The 21,255-nt window shown below is 42.1% G+C and overlaps 1 protein-coding gene across 5 annotated transcripts in view; it reads right to left on the bottom strand.

Moving 5' to 3' along the window:
- The window catches only part of BICD2 (BICD cargo adaptor 2), a 95,077-nt gene that overhangs the window by 35,999 nt on the left and 37,823 nt on the right, over positions 1 to 21,255 (bottom strand). For all 5 annotated transcript variants that reach the window (XM_075762608.1, XM_075762609.1, XM_075762611.1 and 2 more), the window contains exon 2: positions 9,090 to 9,302. In XM_075762608.1, coding sequence (XP_075618723.1) covers positions 9,090 to 9,302 — 213 coding nt within the window. The remainder of the gene's footprint in view (positions 1 to 9,089; positions 9,303 to 21,255) is intronic.

Below are 21,255 nucleotides of genomic sequence, written 5' to 3'. Positions count from 1 at the left end.
ACAGTTATCAGGTTGAAATCATTCATCTTTTCAATCTCTGCAGCAACAGAGGGTCAGGATAACCCAGATAAGAAAAAACGAGGATACCTCTCCAGCTTCCAGACTTAAGCTACCCCACGGAGAAGCAGCTTGGGTTTCATTGCGTGCGATTACTCAATACCTGGTTACTCTGTTCGATATTTCCCCTTCAGTCCTGGCTACACCAGGAACAGCTCAGGCCAGCGCCAACCCGGCACACAGCGCACAGGTAGCTCTGGTTCAGTGAAACACCAACTGCCCTGGGTTTCTCTCATCTGCTCAACTTCTAGAGCAGCAGATACCTCCCTTTGGGCAATCAAATGCTAAAAAGTAGCAGGGGTTAATGAGTTAGCTACACTCACTAATGAAATAAAGGGAGAGAATACTAATCAATGTCACTTAAATTTGGATCCCCTCCTTCACCTGCAGATGATCCAGTGGGCATTTATGGGGAGCAGGGGAAGGAGACTTTATATACTACCACCCCAAACTTAATTCACCTAAAAAAAAAAGAAGAATATCAGTAAAGTACATCAAAACTAAACTCGAAACCCAAAACCTAGGGTAAACAAAAACAAAAAAACCCAGACTTTAATACAGTTGCAAGAGCAGCAACAGCACAGCAACGTTATTTCTGATCCCACAGGCACATCTCCTTGCTGGCTCTTTGTGCTTCTGCCCAAGCAATGTTTTATCACAAGCCACGTTTTATAATAAATCTCAGGGTGCAGTTCAGAGTCAGTTTATCAGTGCAGAACTACTAGGTGGAACAAAGGAAATTTTTTTGCAAGCAGATTACAGTACTGCTTTGAGGCATACTGTAGTACACATTCTTTCCTAAAGAAAAAAAAAAACAACCAACCTGACCCAAACAAATCTTGGCTTGGATAGATTGCCAAGGGCCACCTACTTTAATGGCAGCAGTGCCAAGCACAAAACAATCTCCCTGCTTCTGCATCTGAAAAATCACACTACAGGCAAAGCGGAAGTTTTCCCTCAGCATGGCAGGGGGGAGGGAGCGAAGAACAAATCTCTTTTAACAATTTGCAAAGTAACTCCAAGTGACCGTTTCACGGATTAGAGCATTTCCAGCTACTCTTTCAATTGTGCATATAGATTTTACATCTGCTATAAGATTACAGCTGCGTATGAGAGACTGTGTCCCTCCACTGCTCCTGGTGGTCAGAAACCCTGGGCAGACTGAAGGTGCTGATGAAGGTTGTGAGGAGCCCTAAGGAGAAAGCCTCATCCTGCTATTTCTGCCGCACCGACCGACAGGCACCCAGCAATTTCATTGTAACAGAACAATGAAAAGATCCCCCCAGCAAGCATGCTACCGGGTTAATTCCCAAACAATAGCGCATCGTGGAATCTTAACTGCTAACTGAAACTTTGAGAATCATTATTTAGAGTTTTATAGTGTCAGAAGAATTTGTTTTACTATTTCTTTAAAATCTGAAACCTGAAAATACACCGAGTTTAAATGGTGACTTTCAATGCCTCCATTTTCAGTATTAATTCATTTTTGGACACTGAGTCTCTAGGCAGCAGCCATTATAGCAAGGGAAACACTGTTGTTAACATCTTCCCTCTGAATATAATCAGTGCACAATGACAATAGAGAAATCACAAGCAGATGCCTCCTTGAATACGTGCAAAGCACATCAACTGAATTTCCACGACAATTCATCTTCTTTGGAATGGATTTTTATTATGTTTCAAATGAATACAAACACTATGCAGTACTTCCTTTCTCTAAAAATACGCAGATCTCATCATCCTTTTTTTAGGGAAAAAAAAAAAAAGGAAACAGTTTAAAAATCAGCTTCAATGACAGTAAAAAGGTGGGAAGAAACCAGCTGCCATCTGCAGCCATCTGCAGCATGCTGAGCCAGCAGCGTGCCGCTCTCATACTGTTATTGTCACCTTTGAACTTCCTGCACTGGAGAAGAGACAGGTGGTTTTTTTTCTAAAATAAAATGATACTACTCACACTGTGACCCTTCTAATTCTTTCAGTACATTAGAGGACAAGAAATCCAGTCCTGCACATGAATTTGGTGGGCTCAGTACCTTCAAGACAGGCTCGTCAACTGCTTTGCTTTAAAAATGGAGCTTTACCAATCTGCAAACAGCCACTTTTACATTTGGAGCGTGTTCAGCAGCTTATTTCCAGCCACACTGCTCACTTCAGAGGTAACTCTCTTTCAGTGTATTTTAGCATTATTTAAATGTGCTTCTGTATGCACGGTTCAAAACACCAGCAATGAATCAAAGATTATCTTCTATAGGCTGCAGTGGGGTATTATTTGAGCATTACACCTGGGCCCAGAAGGGACCTAAAAATCCACACGTAATCAGCTCTGCGAAAGACTTTGTGCTCAGAGGCTTTTCCACTGTAAGTTAAGGGTTGCCATGGGATCCCTGAACAGGGAGAAATGGGAAAGAACCATCTTTATCCTCAGTGTTACACTGAAAGCCGTGTCACGCTGCTGCCTTGCTCCCAAATTCAGTGCTGATGAACACATCCATTTCTACAGGCTTTCAGGACGAAAAAGACAACGTGCAAATGCACCTTCCTCCTGCAGCCTTCCCCATAAAACACGGGAATGGCAGTAAGTGAGGTGCGGTATCAACCCTGCAGCCACTCCTGCAGACCGGACAATCACACCACCACCCAGAGCGACCCTCAGAAGGTCACATTTGCAAATCATCAGGCAGAGCTTGCCTTTTTTTTTTTTTTTTTAAACCCAAAATATCCTTTTCCTCACAACTCACCAGCCTACAATCTGGTCTTATAAAAGTTTTATGCAAAGCACTCAGCTTTCTCACATAATTCTGCTTTCCTGTATTTTTTTTTCCCCAGCAACTTGACTGTCTAATTGGTCCACCTGCCTCTGCATCCACCTCTCCAGCTCCGGCTCCCCCTGGATTACACTGGCAGGCAGCTTCATTCCGTACACAAGGCTAAAGCATAAAGCCACCCACAAAGCCCCACTACAGAGGCTTTCTACCAAAGCTCACCATAATCTGCAATGAAGAGATGACTTTTTTGGTTTAGATTCTTAAACAAAAGAGCTTGCTCCTTGCTCCTTGTCAACATCCTACCCCAACCCTCCATTTTCCAACTCTGTACCTCCCTCCTAGAGGCAAGGTTTCTAGAAAAGCCTTTTTTTTTCTTCAGAGCAACCAAAACTCTTACACTGCCAAAAGTCCAAGCTCCTTTGCTCCACAGCAACCAATCAACTTTCAGAGCTTTTCAGTCTCCTTCACCCCAATTAATCCAAATATTACCACTAAAGTCATCTTTCTTCCCTTTGCTTCAAGTCATATTCTCCATGAAAAACATGTCTTTTCCCTGCCTTCTACATTTGACACCGTTACAATACCATTCACATCTCTGACCTCTTCTCCCGTTCACACTTCTGCTTTCCAAAAGCTGCCAATCCTCCTCTGCTACTGTCCTTTCTGCTTGGAAAGAACTCCTCTAGAGGTTAAGCAGGTTTTTTTCTTGCTTTCTTTTCCAAGATTCCTATTATGAAAGGGAATAAATCTTGCAGCACTTTCCCTTCTCTAAACTGTTCGCCTATATATGCAACATTACAGATTAGACACTATTTAGAATGGGGAAGGTGGTTTACTCTACACCATGCAAGTGTGTATAGAAGATAAGTGTTCTACGAGCATATTTTTGCTGTATGATTAACATTATTTCAAGTTTCTTTGACCTTTGCAATATATCCAGAAATATTAAGCGATAATGTTGAGAATTTCATGATTCCGTCACATTAAAAATGTATCCCTCCCTCCATTTATTTAAAAAGGGATAAACGAGCCCTCTTGATTTGATACAGGTCAGACTACATGAACTTCAAGTCAACAATGCATTGTAATAAACTACTTGAACACACTTTTGGCCGCTTACCAGTAATGCGCATTCTGTAATTTAGAGCACAATAAAATGTTGTGTCTACTTAATCTCTTTCTTTAAGCATGGCTCCCAATACAGCTTTTAGGGAAGGTAGAACATGGAGGCTTTCCTTCCTTCGCTGCAGGGGAGATCCGCTGTGCATTTTCCTGTACGGGTTACCGGTGCATTCAAGAGGGAGAAACAGAAAGCAACACAAAGGACTATTCAGCATCTTAGCTATAAATCCTAGTGGGAAAGAGAAGTGTAATTGTAACTTCAGGAATACGCTTCCTTCACTGATGATGTTAAGGAAACCTGGAGAACTTCAGCAATCAGATTACGGTGTATTTATAGAAGAATTGTCAGCCATCATCACTCTGAGCAGCTAGGGTCATGTCTAACAAACAAATTTAATGGCCTAACATGGTGAAAACAATGGCTCTGAAAAATAAAACACTTCCTAGCAATGAAAACAGTCAAATATTGTGAACAGACCGTGTCCTGGGCTTCCCAGCAGTGTCTCTTCCACCTCTGTTCACGCATTTTAACTGCAAGGCCCAGAAAGGTGATACAAGCACCTGTAATATTGCTATGTGCAAGGATACAGAGAGATGACTGTAAGCAATTACATTACCACGCAGGTAAGGCAGCTGTGGTCACAGCAGCCTGATCTAATGCAGTGTGTCTTACGTTTCCAGAGAAGATCACCTTCCACTTGAAGTTGTCCTAAGCAGAGTGTCAGCAATTTCTGTCTGCCCTTCAGTGAAGCATTCAGAGACCAAGGTCTAGGTCTTCACTGAAGAACAAAGATGTCAGGGCTGGTTGGGTAGTTTTTTAGGTTTATTCTGAGAGTGTAGGTGAACTTGATAAGCTGTAAACTTAGTTAAGGAAATTATCTACAGGATTTGACTAGAGCATGAGTGTTAAGTCACTTGAGACTCTGGAAAAACAAACTCATGACCCTTCCTCCGATGTGAGGCAAGAGAATAGGATGGAGTGATAAAACGATCTTTATAGAGGTCCTCATGCCGGGTATTCCTTTTCTCTAGGGTTAAAAAACAAACAACAAAAAACCCCAGGAGAATAAATTGTGTGTCTGTTTGACACAGACCTGAAAAATCCCAGCATTATCAACAGAAAAAGAGGGAGAGTGTCCCCTGCGCGTAGCAGGGCCAGGTAACTGCACGGTGTTCATTATCCTTCAGATTGATACGTACTTTCTTGATAAAGCCTATCAGTCGATAATGCAGACCAAGAAAGTTTATTCAGCACAAACCTCAGAAAAACAGCTTCTATTATATAGCCTTGGAGGAATGAAATTACTCATATGCTGCTGGTAGCACATTTTAAAAAAACCCACAAGTTATTTAGTACATATTATATCGCACCACGTCATGTCAGCTATTTTTCTTAGCTAATGTAGAAAAGCACACACATTAAAATATATTTCCTTCTTTAGTTTACATAATCAGAACAGAACACCTTTTACTTTCCTGGGAAAGAATTGCTCATTTCTATACTGGGCACGGCTGCCTCATGACTTCACAGCCAAATCACCCTTTGAAATCTGTTTTGGTGCCACTAAAACACAGGAGAGATCAAAGAAGATTAAAAGGAATGGCAATTAGCAATTACTCAGGAGCAATTACTCCTTCTAGTGACTCTTCCAGGACACAGAGCTGCTGAGCTAGCCAATGACAGCAGTAAATAAAACCTATAATCTGTAACCACCCTGTTGGCCTGTCTCAACAGGCCAAAGTTAGATAATTCAACAGAAAGCATCAAAACCACTTGTGTCTGCTACAGCAATTCCAGGTGCACCGAACGTCACCCTTCTCCTCCCAAAACCTGTCTGTGCAAGTGTCCTGAGAAGACATGAAAGGAATGACAGCATCCTAAACATGCAGTCTTGAATGCCTCCCAACCAATGTGGGTCAACATCTGATTTTAACCCACCATCACCGCTGCTGCCAGCAGCATCTCAAGAGGAGCTGCTGCCAGATGCATTTGACCACCTTCCTTGTGCCACTATTAAGGACCGAAAGGATTATTTAAAAAAAAGCCCCAGCAACAGTAAAACTCTGTATCCTATCAGATAGTTACAAAACAGCAGATAAAAACTTTTGCAGCCAGCCCTGACAAGCATATTTCCCACAAACATAAAGCAGAGATTCCACCTCAGTTGATTTCCTGACTTTTTTTTTTTTTTTCCTTTCCTTTTAGTTTTGACAGGAGGAGGCCTCTGCCTGGCCAGAGGACACACAATCATTTTCTACATCCTTCCTCTTAGGTGGATCAAATCCAGAACGGTTGCAATGGAAGTGAAGTTTCCTGTTCCCCTAGACATCTTGCAGTTCTCTCAACAGGCAGTAATACAGGACTTCCAAAATACACACTATAAAGACTAGATCTGCCCACAAACATTCTCTACAACAAGATGGAGAAGAGCCACAGTAGTTTTTCTTTCATCAGCAGTCAGAAAAAATGAAGGAAGGAATTTCCACTATGTGTCTGTAGTATAAAACAGTGGATCATATTCCACCTTCATCCCCAACACTTTCATTCTTCACAGCACAGAGTCTCCCTGGACTAATATCAACATAAAACTTTTACCATGAGGCAGGCTAAAGCTACGCACAGCAACAGAGACTGGGGAAAACCAGGCTGTTCATCTTGTCACTAGCTTACAAGAGCCACAACATGTTCTCCTTGATTTCTCTCACACAATGCTTTCAAATTAAATTTGCTATTAGATCTACAAATCATCACAGGAGGCCTGTGTACATCCTCCTCTTTCCACTTACCTGCACAGCAATGGTGAAATAGCAACTATTTGAACTTCTGCCACTTTCTGATGCATCATGCAAGAGAAAAGACAAGTCCCTGAAGATGGTCATGTTGACCTGGCCTTTTTTGTGGGCCAGAAGGCTGATATCTCTGTTCACACACCCTGCCTCACTGTTTCCTACCAACAATTATAAGGCAATTCTGCCCAAAATGCAACACACAAATAGGCATCTTCAGAGGAAAAGAATCCCAAACCACACACGGTCAATTGGCCCAGATGTCTTCATTTTAACATGAACGCTTTCATGCCATTTCTTTTCTCCTCCTCACGTCTTCACCCCACCACAATTTACCAGCAGCAGAAGCAGCAGCTAGGCTAAAAAAAGGGCAAGGAAAGAACAACATACATACTGAGATGACACAAAGCGACAGGTAGAGAAATCCCTAACTGCAAAGTTCCAGTTATTTGTCACATTAGATTTTGATCTTTATTTTTCTTTAACTGAATTCAGTTTCCATTCAAAGTTTGAGATCAGTCACATCCAGCTAATTGTTGTCAGCCTTCATTTCCAGTCAGTTAACTAAATGCATCTTCCCCCGTTCAGCAGAAAAGAGCTAAAAAAAAAATTTAAAAATTAAAATCTTCACCAGAAACCTGACATCACTCACTTCCACTTTTCCTGCACTCTTCAGTTCTCACTGGGATCCATCTCACATGAGCGTGTTTGTGCAAAATGGTGTGTGGGTGAGGCGGAAAGACAAAAGCACAAGAAAAAACCCACCCTAAACCCTTGCAAACTGTCAGCTCATCCGAGGGCTGTGTAAAGCAAAATGCAGCTCCAAGCAAAGGTGGCTGAAACGTGGCAGTATCTAGAAGGAAAAAAATCACCTTCAGCTGTAGTGACGCAGAAAGCTGGATTGAAATCTGCTGATCAGCATGCTTTTGAGCGGCGTTTGGAATCCGTTACGGGCATGATGCTGCCTCTGGGGTGGGGAGAGCTTTACTTTTAAGCTGTTCTTAAAGGTTAGGAAATAAAGACAAGAGCTGTGTGTGTGCTTGCAGGGACTGGTTCCTTGCCTATGCAGAGCACATGGACTGATTCCAGCTCTGTCATCCCACAGCCAGGAACCATGAAATTAAAGGAGAGCTTGACAGACCTGTTTGATCACCTGTGACAGTTTGCCCCACAAATCTCCTTCTCTGTTGTACCCCAAAAGAGAGGTATTATTGAACCCCCACATCTCCACAGAAGTAACACGCAATTCCTCATTAATTTTACCACCAAATATTATCCACGTATTTGTTACTATGTCCTAAAGAAATTAAACGAGACATTTCTGGTTTTCAGCTGTGGTCACGTAGAGTACATTGAGATCAAGACATGGGCTCTTCGATAACCTCCCTCCTGGCAGGAGAGGCCAGCCGATTATCTCAGGGCTAGATGAGAATAGTACCCAACACTTCAAAGGAAGGTGCAAGAAAGCTCATGAGTAATAACTGCTGATTGTTTGCCACATCCAGCTGTGGCTTACAGTCTCTCTAACTTTTACCCAGTCTAAATTTAAGCAATGGTTTGAGCTCTCAAAACAACCTTTCCTGCATCAGTGCCACAAAGACTCCTGCTGAGCTACAGATTTCATAAGTAATGAAATAGGCAGTTTCAATACTAAAACAATAAAAGTTCAAAAGGTACTTTGAGGTAGTAAGTTAAGCAACATATGAAAAAGTAAAAGCCATCACTTTCATGATGGAAAACACAAGACTATAAACTTTACTATTATCCTTTTGTGCAATTCAGTGTTTCGTTATGCTCCCACATCCTTAGAAGTTATGGTGGGAAAAGCAATAGAAGGGGAAATTATGCCCCAAATATTTTGCAGCAAGAAAATTTGTACTGGAAGTAAGGCAGAAAAAGTACAGCCGAAGCATCTCTGTGCTTGGACTAAACAGATTCCTCTGCTTTTTGAGACAGCAGTTCTCAGACTGAGTGTACTGATGTGCAGGACCCACAGCTCCAGCGTGGCCCACACACCAAGTCATGTGTCTGTCAAATGATCTGGGACACAATACAGTGTCACTGCAGAACTAGCACGTATTTGAACAAGGCAGAGTGAATTTCTACTGGGTAGCACCCTGGGCAACAACAGGCTGGTTCAATGGATGGAACCAGAAAGCTAGATTTACTGTACTGTTGGATTACAGCTTCGGCTGGATGTAACTCCTTGCTGAAGTCTCAGAGAGACAACCCATCTTAGCAGCAGCCAGTATTAAGCAGATATCAATCAGCTCAAGAATCTTCCTTGTTTTGGTTACACAGCACAAGAACACATAACCTCAATACAAGCTGTGGTACGCACTGTGCACCTTCACTCACCTCTTTCAGTTCCTGTGCAACAGAATTAAGGCGTTCATTTTCAGACTGGGTGTTGGCAAGGACATTTCTGAGCTGCTTCAGTTCTGTCTGCAACTCCATAACCTTCTTCATGTAGTACTCTTCCTTGGTAGCTGATTCCTGAATCAAGGTCTCCTCTCTGCTCTCTCCATCTGCTGCAACCTTCTTGTGGTTGGTATGGGCCTGCCCAAAAGCCTAGGACAGTCAGAAAACAAATCTTTTATTAGTAAACCCAGAATTTTGCATAAGTAATTTTTTTTTTAAATAGTTGAAACTATTGACCCTCATATTTCTTTGATGCAAAACAATGCAACCTTTTTTTACACCATCCTTTTCTGGGATCAGACCTTTAAATGTTATCAAGTGGTCAAGGCTTTTGAAAGTAAGATGCAGCACCCAAACACTGTTTTGCGATGCACAGGATACTTACATAGAACCTCATATAAACCCTCGTGGGAGGGACCCTGCAAGATAACCTGACACTTTTGCATTCACATATTCTCTATAGTTGGGTCAGACTCACTTCTGCAAAAACTGAATCACTGAAAACAGATTTAGCATTAGCAGCCTGTTCCATTTCTTTGGCTGGGAGCACACTTACTGCTGATCCAGCTATACCAAAGAAACATATCATCCCCCTCAGCTGCTCATTGCTAGAGATTACTGCCCCCTCAAACCTGCTAACCCACTGCAGCCATAAGCAAGCGAGGTTAGCAGGGCTACTCCGTAACCAGGTTAAGCTCACGTGGGTCATTCTGTCCGAAGTAGGTCAGCAGACGCTCACCCCACCAGCTCTGCTGCCTGTTCTTGGAGACGTCATCGCTAACAGCGTGCCAGTGAAGGGGCTTAGAGGCAGGTCACAGATCTAACCTCTTCAGCACAGCATGCCTCTGTTGAGACCTGACATTCTCAAGTTTTACCTCCTCCTGCTTCTTCCTGGAGGCTTTCATTTTGCTTGAAACTCCACGAGCTGGTGCTCCTAGCAGCGGTGGTCTCCAACACACAAGCAGGCTGCCCGTACAGACCTCCCAGCCGCTGGACTGCAGCCTTTAAGAAAGCCGTCAGTGGCTTTTACTAATAGATGTTACAAAGCAAAGAGTAACATTTTAAGTATCCCATCCAAGATATATTTGGAGTTTTCGGGTGCTGCAGCATCTATTGGGATGCCAGTGTGCATACAGCAGGTTGCCAGAGCCAACGTTAACAGCAGGCATTAAGCCAGGTCAAGGACAGATCAGCATCTCATAAAACTCCTTGTCTAGTTATGCATTACATTTCAATTAATCATCTTTTGCTAGCTCTTCAGAAATAACTGTCAGCACAGAAAAAAAATCTGCTTTGAAGAGAAGCACATTTCAGTATTTTATTACTTGTGTATATTAGACCAGATGTGGTCTTAATAGTGCAGTAATTATTGAATATACCAGGGCTGAAACAGATGACTGAATGTGCTAGCTCTTCCTACAGTTAAAGACATCTACATATTGCTCCCACAGTTAAAGACATCCGCATATTGCTCCTATCAGATTAAATTTTATTTCAGATAAGCAAGTCAGAGATACAGGAGACAAATATCCATTGAAGAAATTCTAGCCAGATTCACTGAGATGACCCAAGGGAAATTAAAAAGCGTCACATTTCAGACAGAAAGTAAAGCGCCATCTGTGCAAGTCCTTGTCAAATGAGTTTCAACAAAGCAGCTTAAAAGCCTAATACCTAAGATCTCCATAAATGTTAAAGGCATAGCAAAAAACATGCAAGCTTCTCAAACACAGTATCTTTTTTTTCCCCATAAAGAACAAAGATCCACCTTTTACAGACCTGCATTTGTTACAAGTCTCTGACACACGGAAGGGGACTCGGGATATCCCTTTGCCCACTGAAGTGGCACCATTTTCTTGGTAGCGTGATGCCAATGCAGAGCACGCCGAAGCTCAGGGTACTCAAAGCCACCTCTGATCAGCCAGACAGCAGAGTCCAAGCATGATTCAATCAAGTAATTCAGTAATACCGCTAAGGGAGAAATTCTTGAGAATAGTGACTGATTTGCTCTTAAAACATTCGATGCAGATGCTAGGCCTTGGGTTTCTCTAACAACTGATGAGAGAACGTCATCGTTTTGTAGAAGCCACTATTGACAGGGAGTATTTTAACACAGCAAATGGCATAGCAGATGAGATTGGGCTTTTTTTTTTTTTTTTTTAAATCCAATATCCTGTCTTCTACAGAGGCTAATGCCAGATGCTTCAGAGAAAGGTGCAAGAAACCCCATAATCTCCCAGAGCTGGGGACTGCCTTAAGCCTTGAAGCAGGATGCTTAATGTGTATCTGGAAGGGCTATTAACATTGTTACCCATGTAAAATATCCCCTTATTTCATGGGTTTATGCATTTTTGGCCTCAAAATCCTACAGCAATTACATTCTGTATTTTAAACCATACTCTTACATGACAGTTTTTTGTCAGTTTACAAGTTTCCCACATTTCCATAAGAGAACATTTTTTTGTCAGAGACGTGAAGGTGTGTTGTTATTCCATGATCCCCTGTCAATCACTCATTGTTTTCAGAGACTTCCATCACACGCCTCTGTTCCCTCATGAAGGTGAGGTGAAGTTCAGTAAGTTATCATCACTTTTCCGTTAAGAGGTTTCTTCCATGTCCTAAGACAGTCAGACTCCCTTTTTAGAAACTGCCTTTTGTTATGGCTTGGCCCAAATGGCAAGACTAACCCAACTGACCAGGAACAGCAGATGTCAGCTCACATAGACCAACTGCAGAAACGAGCTCATGGATCACCCTTACCAAAGGATGCTGCTATTCTTTGTGGGCTCCAGTTATTTCTGCACAGCAAGGCTGTTATTTGCTCTCAACCAGCAAGCTTGTGAAGTTTCAGCAGAAACCCTGCCATTATCATGATGGTATTACTGTCCCAGGTCAGGACACAGGTGCAGAACCATAAGCGGACACTGACACTACACAGAACACAAGAACTCTTTTTAGAAGACATGGTCATCAGGACAGGCAGCCTGGAACAATTCCATCTGGGTGGATTTATAAGGGAACACTTAAAAAGCACCTCCTTTCTAACCAAGCTGCATTATCTCTCTTGTACATACTTTGAAATGACCTCATACATTCATGTTACAAACCATTTTTATAATTGCAACAGCCTATGTGAAACAGGAAATTTAACTGTAACAAAATTGTGCAAAATTACAGGGCAATGCAATTACCTTCCATGGCTACAGCCCAGGCCTGTTTTAAATCAAGCTATTACAAGGAAAACTGACTTTTTACTGATATGCAGGAAACCCATAAACCTTCACATACCCAGAAGTCCAGCATCTTACCCATCCACTTTTGCTTCAACATTACATGAAACACAAATAGAAGTCAAAGTTACTCAGCTCTTCCTCCTCTTCCAAAACCTCTATTTCTATTGACTAAGGTACCAAAACAGGGAAGAAAACTGTTCAAGGTTATATAAGAATTATACTCTTTGGAGTATAATCTCTTCACAGAATAAATGAGTTTCTGACAACTCATTTGCACATACCTCGCTGGACAGGGCTGCAAAGCATCATGTTCTGCTGAACAGCTGCCTCAAGGAATTGCAACAAGACACTATCAAGGTTCTCTTCTTTCAGATTTCCCAAGGTCAGGCGAAAAGCAAAATCAGAGAGTTCATGAACCAAAATGCTATCTTGCTATTTGGTCAGCTAGATGCACTCATCAGTACATTGGAAAACACTTTACACTACTGCACAAAAGGTACAATTAGCTTCCATTTCTCTCTTCAGAAAGCTGCATGAGACACAGACCGGAAATCGTCCCTTCATTTTAACACCATCTGAAACCAACCAAAACCAGCCTCCACCCCAAACTCACACAACCTCAGATTCTGTACAGCCATTGAAGTGACGCTGGGGAGAGCTCTTTCGGAGCTAGAGCAAAACCAGTACAACCTCAAATCCTCTACTGCCTTCTGCAAAGAGCTGGTGTCCCCAAAGTCCTGCTGAGATCTGACACTAGTCCCCGTGCTGCACAGGGACTGCCAGAGGCTCTGGGGGCTGCCCCACGCCCCCTCCCTGGGCACTCTCCGTACCTGCTGTCCTACCTAGCGTGCAAGTCGAGGCACGCACTGAACAAGAGCAAGGATGTAAAGGCAAAGGAAAAGCCTCAGAGCTGCTTAAAGCAGATGCACTGACAAGGAAAGAGTCACAAAAATCCCATCCTGCCCCCTGCCCAAATGTTACAGAGGAACAAACAGCAGTAATAAGATAAGAGGATCTCCCTCTTACTCGGTCAAAATGATGGGGAAGCTCCTGTGGCATGGAAGAACACACCCAAGAAAACAGAAAACAACAAAAGTATTTCAGTGCAGTAGTTTCATAAGATAAGATGCTTACAAATTCATTTGTCATCTAAAACTGAACTAAAATGTTCTCCATTTAAAGAACTGGGGGGGCAGGGAAAGACAACTGCTTATACATGATTTGAAGGACTAAGAAAGAGGGAGGAAAATCTTAGAAGGGGCTCAGGGCTCCATAATACAAATCAACTTCTGGACAGTATGTGTCATCCTAGTAACATTTAAAATTTTATTCCTTCAGATCAAAACAACCCACACAACTTCGACTGGTAACAAACATGAAAAACTTGGGGGTTTATATATTTTTTATATATATGTATTTCTTAATTATTATTATTCCCCCCCCAAAAAAAAAAGTTTGCTAGTGTAATTCTTCAGCCTGAACACAAGCCAAAATTATCTTTTTTTAAAAAAAATTTACCTTTTTTTCGCTTTGGTCAGCTTATCTCACATTCTTCATTTGTTATGACAGAAACAGTTGAGAATTAACAAAAGAAAACACAACATATTCCAAAACATGCATCAGAAACCAAGGTCAGATTTTCAAGGAGATGCAAGTACTTGCTTAACCAGTTTATACATAGCCTAGAGCCAAGTACTGGGCACTGGTTATCATTCCACACAACCTCACTGAGCTTGCTAATGCCTCTTCATACACAGGACAATAAAGGATCATTTTGTCCTTTTTGAAACAAGCTGTCTGCTGTTTCATCACAATGCTGAAGTAAGTACACAGCTTATTCTTGGGAAGAAAAAAACCCCACAAAACTCTCACATACTGATTGCTAACCCCAGTTGGTCATGAGTTACTAAACAGCCATCTCAGCAGCAGGTAGGGGAAAAAAGCATTAAAACTATTAGTGATTTTAACGTCTACTCTGTAATTGCTTAAAATTTGCATTTACATATACTCATGAAGTGAAAGCATTGTAAATTTGAATACATCCTTCTTAGTCTACAAAAGACTTAACAAGTGCACATTAGAAACCCCACATATAACAGTAAATTGCTTTTAACACTTTTAAATGAATGCTAGCCAAGGGTATTCTCAACCTTTAACTGGCTTGAACACTGTGCTCAAGTTCACTGAAAAACAGGTCCTAGGAGGGAGCCAGGATGCCCCATGAATTACCCCATCATCTCCTGGGCAGGTTAAGGCTGAAGCTTGCAAGACAAAGCTCTCCATTTTAATACATTCTCCTCCTGTGCAACATTCAGGGAGGTTATGACACCTCTTCCTCAGCTTGTCAAGAACATCAAACCTTTCGTCAATAAACACAAGTTTTGAGTGTTTCTAAAATTTTCCTCTCCATGTGTGGGCGGAGAGAAGGACAGATGCCTTGGTGAACAGGGACAGTAGCACATCTTCCAGTGAATGACACATACGCTGCCAAATTCTCATACTGTGCACTAGTTCTCTTTCCTTAAATGAAACCAGTTCAAGGACAAAGTAAAAGGGGGTAAGGTAACATTCAAGTAAATCATCAAATTTTAACCTGCGCACAGGTCCTGCTTGCTTGCAGTCCTTAGAGCACGTAGATTTCAGAGTTGGTGAAAACAGACATTGAGCAGAGTCTAAACAATGGGCTTAGGTGGTTTGGGATTTTTTTAGGGTGGGGTGTTGCATTATAGTATTTACAAAATCCTTTACTAGTCAACATGTGGTACCATATAGAGCACACGTTCACTGTTGAGAAGCAGGATGCTCCTGGCAACCAAGCTGTACATATCCACCAAGAGACAGCAAGGCGACGAAAAGACTAAAATACAGCGTGGTTTTGTTTCTGATGCTTCACAGACCTAAAAATTAAGCTGCTGTTTCTAATAACGGATAAAGAAAGCTTGAAAAAATACCAACACAGAAAGTATCAATTAATTTTTGAATCAAGAAGAACATCAGAAAGAGCCAAGTGGCAATATTTGACCTTAATGTCATTAGCGGGTGGGCAGAGACAGAACTCAATACAGCTGCAAGGTCTGAGTCCTGGAGGCAGACACCCCGACAGACTCCAAACACAAATTCCCAAGATAGAGGTCTACGTGCAAGTAAGTGATCCTGCATCCCAGTGACAGAGATGGATCATGTGATAATGTCACTAAAAATCAAAAACCTTCATTGGTTTACAAATAAATGTTTCAGTGGGATGCAGCCACAAAAAGCTTCCCAAGGAAAGGTGATGTTGCATGCCACTGCATCACAATGGAGAGAGCAAGTAAGAAGCAGTACCAGCAGGTAAATGATGGCCATCCAGCTAGTCAATCACAGACCCGGTTAGAACTGAGGGTGCACAGCCCACCTTCCATATGGGATGAAGAGGCACCTACGTGCCACTTTGTGTCCTCTTAACAATTTGCTGCCCAAAGCAATGAGCCTGTGGCATTGCCAGTCCAGAACTACAGTTGCCTGGGCCAAAGGGTTCACTAATATTGACTACAAACATAAGGTGTAAAAGGTGTCACTGGCTGCAGCTGCTTATGTATCTGTAGACGTATGGAAGAAATGGGAAAATAAGATTCTGAGCCTAATGCTGGAAGCAGAGGACAGACACTAGCTTTACAGCTACAATGCTCCAAACTAACAGAAGCAGAGGAGCAGTCAATACAAAGCCAACACTATGCCAAAGACCACTAGCATTGTCCCCGGGTTACCTCAGGAGAAAAAACCATCTAACCCAAAGCCTTCACTGATTAGGATCAGGGACTCAGAAGGAGTCACACAAATCAAATCACCTGAAACTGCTGGGGACATAACAAACACCACTGTCCTTTTAGGATTTGTACCATTTTTCAAAATGTTGGATAACTGATGCCTTTGCTACTAATAAAAATTCACATTTCCTTCTTTTACAATGCACAATAGCGATGATGCCTGATGCCCGCATCCCCCATTGATGGGTAGGGTGCTACCTCCAGAAGTCCTGGTTTTTCAGAAAACCTTCAGGGACATGCATTACAAACAGCATCCAGACTACAAACCATCCAGGACCTACAAGCTCCAGCTTGCTTTAGACATGACAAAACTCTAGTAGTGCGGTTTTCAAGATTATATACTTTAGAAGCCAAGACTTAATTTTCCCCACTATAGAGAGCCTAAAACCAGAGATGCCCAACCTTCCTTTGTTCCCCAAGCTGCTCTGTTTGAGCCGCCTTCTTTGTGCTGGAGGTTACTTTGCTATCCTGAGGGGTCAGGTTGCTTTATTCACATAAATATGGAGCTAGGAAAGCAGATATAGTTATATGCTCTCTGCTTATCACAGATTCCCAGCCAGCATTAATGTATCATACACAACCTCTGGATAAGATCAACAGCATATAAAAGTCGTAAGTGTCTCGCAGACATTTCTTGCTATTGATATTGAATTTTGAGGATGCTTCTCTGCTTATTCCACAAACCTAGTATGATAACAAAAAAGCAAAGAGACTTAAAAAAAAAAAAGGCAAAGATCAATTTTTCAATCCTGCTATTTATCTGTAACTGAAAATGAATCAGGGAGAACTATCACTGCAACAGAAAAGAAAAAGAAATGCTAGCTTTAAGCCAATGTTTAACCACAAATCCTTCAACTGAATGAGAGCCAAGATTTTAGTAATATATTTGCAGCAAAGCAATTAACATTTTATATCCAACTTGGAATGCAAGTTATGTGCATTTCTGGAGTGACTACAAATTTGTTTTTAGCAAATGCCTAAGATTAAAAAAAGGAAGATACAAGTATTTCCATAAAAATATGAAGAATATACTGTAGTAAATTGCTACAGGACACAGAATCAGATCACTAGGACGAAAATAGCAGCAAGACTGGCCATTTTTGCACATAAAACACAGTAAAAACATGCAAGCGTAGAAGTAAAGGTCAAGACATTCTGGGAAAGTTGTTCAGGCACTGGGGCTTAGGATGGTCTCTACTTGTTAGGGATTGCTACCCTGTGCTGGTAGCACAATTCTGCATCTTCCTAATGCTTTTTTTCACATGTTGGTCATTGGTGGAAACATGCTGGACTGAAGAGACGACAGATCTGATTCAATATGGCAATTTATTCGTACTCCCTTACCCCCTCTCGTGCTCAACAGCAAAGTTAGGGTTTTTTTGTTAGTGACTAGCTGCTCTTAAAATTTCATACTCAAGTGCCATGCAAAAAACCCAAACAAACAAAAAACCAAACACCAAAACCAAGAATAGGCACAAGAGAGCACGACAGGGAAAAATAAAGCAGAAGAAGAAAAAAATCAAGCCACCCATCCCGCAAACAGGCCCACGGTGACAATGGCCACGGAAGGGCATCATCTGCATGAGAAGTCTCCCGCTCAGTCCTCACCTCTCCCCAGCCTCCAGCCTCCCTGCTCTTTCCCTCCCATTTTGTGATTTGGGGGAGTTTAATCTCTATAGGGCAGTTTTACCTTCATAAGTACAGGCTGCAGCTTTTCTGAAGAGCTGTGTGTAAACCCAACTTGCAATTTGAGTTTAAATATGCCTCGATCTTATTCTGAAAAGCATTCCTCATCAGGAAAGCCAGCCAGGTAACACACACGCTACAGTTACCTTTGCAAGCAGTTTTCAAATCGTACCAGACAATGCTGGAATTCTCCTCCCTCTGCGTGAAAATCCCACGTTTTCATATTCTGCTTGTAGCAACTTCATTTTAATTATCAATATGTCTCATCAACATTAAACTAATCGGGACATGTTAATATGCATCAGAAGATTCATTAGCACTAAAAGCCATTTGAATTTTTGTTCGTGTTTCTGCATTGTCAGTCTGAATTTAATGACAAAATTTTAACACCAGTTCAGCTCCTAATTCTTTCTGCTTATCAGATGCAAAATAAAACAGGTTTTCCATGGCTTCACCAAGCACTGCACACTTTTCATAGGAACAAATTCATTATGACCATAATGTTCTAAAATAGTGATAGCAAAGTGCAAAACCACTGTTCTGAAGAGACTGATGCCTCTTTACAGGGAGCAAGGAATTTAATAAAAGGAGGTATTACATTCCTTTTGTGCATTGCATTCATATATTTTAAATTTTCCTGTGAAGTGGCCATTCGTGCATTCTTCAGTTAATAGACCAGTGCTTTATCTAACAGCTTCTCAGCAAAGTCCTTAAATGAACGCACCAGACTTGTATCAGAAGCCTAAAAGCTGCAGTGACACAAGCATTTTCATATGCTCCCATAAACATCGCAATCCTTTGAGCATGACCTAATCCCACTGACTCAGTCCCTCTTGGCTCCCAGTTCCTTCAGCTGGTGACCAGGGCTGACAGCAGCGTCGGCATGATGGAGGGGATGGATGGCTGGGTATGAAAGATGCTCATCTCATCCCTCCTTCCAGCAACAGCCAGCTCAGCTGCCCTGCTGAGACCAAAGTCCTTAATGCCAGCAAGGCTACTGAGCTCCTTCACATTACTTCTAAATCGCCCCAGTACCTCTGACTGGAGCCTTGCTTCATCTCACAGACCTCACTGCTGTTAAACCTAAGCAGCACCAGGGAAGCTGCAGCCCAAACAGAACAGGCATTTTGTGCCATTCTGTCACTAGAAGAAAGTGCCCTACAGGAGCTGATGCTTTCAAGAGACTTAAATTTGAGAGAAAAAAAAAAGAAAATAAAACCTCCCAAAAACAAACATGAGGTTTTTGATACCACAATACAAGATTTAGATGACCTCTGGGTCTTGTGTTGCATGAATTATTCCTGTGCAGGCTCCTGTTTGTTTTCCTTGGAGATGTGAGGGCAGCATGGCAGAGGAGAAGGCAGCTGCACAGTTCCCCTTCCCCAAACCCCCAGCCACTGCAGCCCAGAAGGGACGCTCTGGCAATGCCAGAGAAGAACCAGCCAGGAGGGCCAGGCTGGCAGCAGTGTGGGCAAGCTCCAGCGCTCCTTTGCTTCCATTCGAGCTGAGCCAGTGCGATCATCAGACTTACACAAGATTTAACAACGCTTCAGGTTCAGCCGGAAGAAATGCAAATACCTTAGAAGATCACAACATTCTCCCTCACAGATTAGAGGGACATTCCACAGATGATTTAGAACGATTTTTTTTTTAATGGTAAAATTACACTGGAGCCTATATTTAGAATATATTGCTTCAGTGCACTGCTGCTGGGATGAAAAGATTTGATGATAAAATTCTAATTTGGCCTGTCAATTTAGTTAGCTAGACACTTAAACTGTATTAACTTGCACAGTCCAGAGGGCTAAATGCAATTGTGCCTAAATCAATAGCTAAACAACAACTTTACCTATTGTTAGAAGAGCTAGTGGCCAGGTGTTGGCCATACTGGACACAGCTGGGAAGGGGCTGTAGCCTCCTCTCTTCCCTCAATAAATATTCCTTTGATATGACCCATCAAAAAAAATAAAAATCTGAGGGATAAAAAACAGGCTAAAAGGCGGCAGTGGAAATGACTCAGAGCAATGCAGGAGACACTCCACTTAAAATCACCAGCACTTGACTTCTTTTGTTCACAAAAAAGAATGCTCCATTTCCATTGCTTTTGTGATTTGGTATGTAGGATCCTCTTACAGGTATGAACCAAGGAGTCTAGAGGCTCCAAAGGGACTACTGAAGCTAAGAGTTTGGCTTCAGGTGTGGAAAATGCTGAAGCAGCTAAGAATCAGTTTGCTTCCAAAGTGAATTCATGTGAAAAGGTGTTAACATGACAGCTCTTGAGTCAGGAGATTTAGAAATGCACACAAGATCCAGCATGAGGAGCATCGACAGCATTAGTTTCTCCTAACAACCTCAATCTGCAAATTATACTTAGCCATTTCAATTCTTGCACCTCTGCTCCCTCATTCAGCAATAAACCTTGGACTCATTAGCATGCAAAGTGTTAGAATTGGGACCACCTTAATAAGCATAGTCAACTCAGGTAGCATGAGCTAAGCAAGTGTAGGCAGCAGCAGCGAAGGCACTGTCTTTTCATAAAAAATTCATCCCCAGGTACAGAATTCAACCTGACAGCTGCTTGGGGGGGGGAGGGGAACCCCAAACCCAAAAACCAACCAACCCAAACCCACAACGCAAATAATTACAGCAAAAAATACTGTGAAGATTGTACTGCAAAACAATCCAGTCACGCTTTGTCTGTGGTTTTTTTTATGCAAAGAGGGTAATAGCTAGATACTGCAGGACTAGAAAAGTGCTATTTTGAGACTTTTTTCCTAAAGAAACTGGAAATTTCTTTGGACACTTGTAGCTGTGCTCCTTCGGCACTGATTCCCACTAGTCTCCGACATTCAAGCTGGTTTCTTAATTTCAAAGTTTTCATGATAAGGACACTTGGCCATGTGAAAACCATCCCTTTATTTCATAAAGGCCACATACCAGGTATGAAGTAGCAATTATTTCTGGACTCTCTTGACCCACAGTGACATTTCTTGGGCTGTTTCATCCCATTACCCCATTTTCGAATTAAAATTTGAGGCAGCTCCTATCCTTCTCGTGGTACACAGATAAAACACACTAAGGCAGGGAAAAGATTGCTCTCCGTTGTTTAAAACATCTACCTAACGTGTCATCTCACAAAACAGCCCTACTAACACCACAGGGACAGAGCAACACTTTTGCTCAGGCACAAAGAGAAAAATAATCATCAGCTATTTTAAATTGCCCTAGATTGACCGCATGTCCTGCTGAAACTGTACCGTCGGACCAGCAGGGACCAGGCAGTCTGAAAACACGTTGAGACTTTTCCCCCTGCCGTTCCCTGGTGGGGCACGCAGTAGGCAGGCTGTCAGGCCAACCACGCAGGACCACTACTGGAAGCAG

Source organism: Balearica regulorum, chromosome 10 (genome assembly GCF_011004875.1).
Source record: "Balearica regulorum gibbericeps isolate bBalReg1 chromosome 10, bBalReg1.pri, whole genome shotgun sequence".
NCBI lineage: Eukaryota > Metazoa > Chordata > Aves > Gruiformes > Gruidae > Balearica > Balearica regulorum.
The sequence above is the reverse complement of the archived record's forward strand: the minus strand, read 5'-3'. Positions and strand labels throughout refer to the sequence as shown.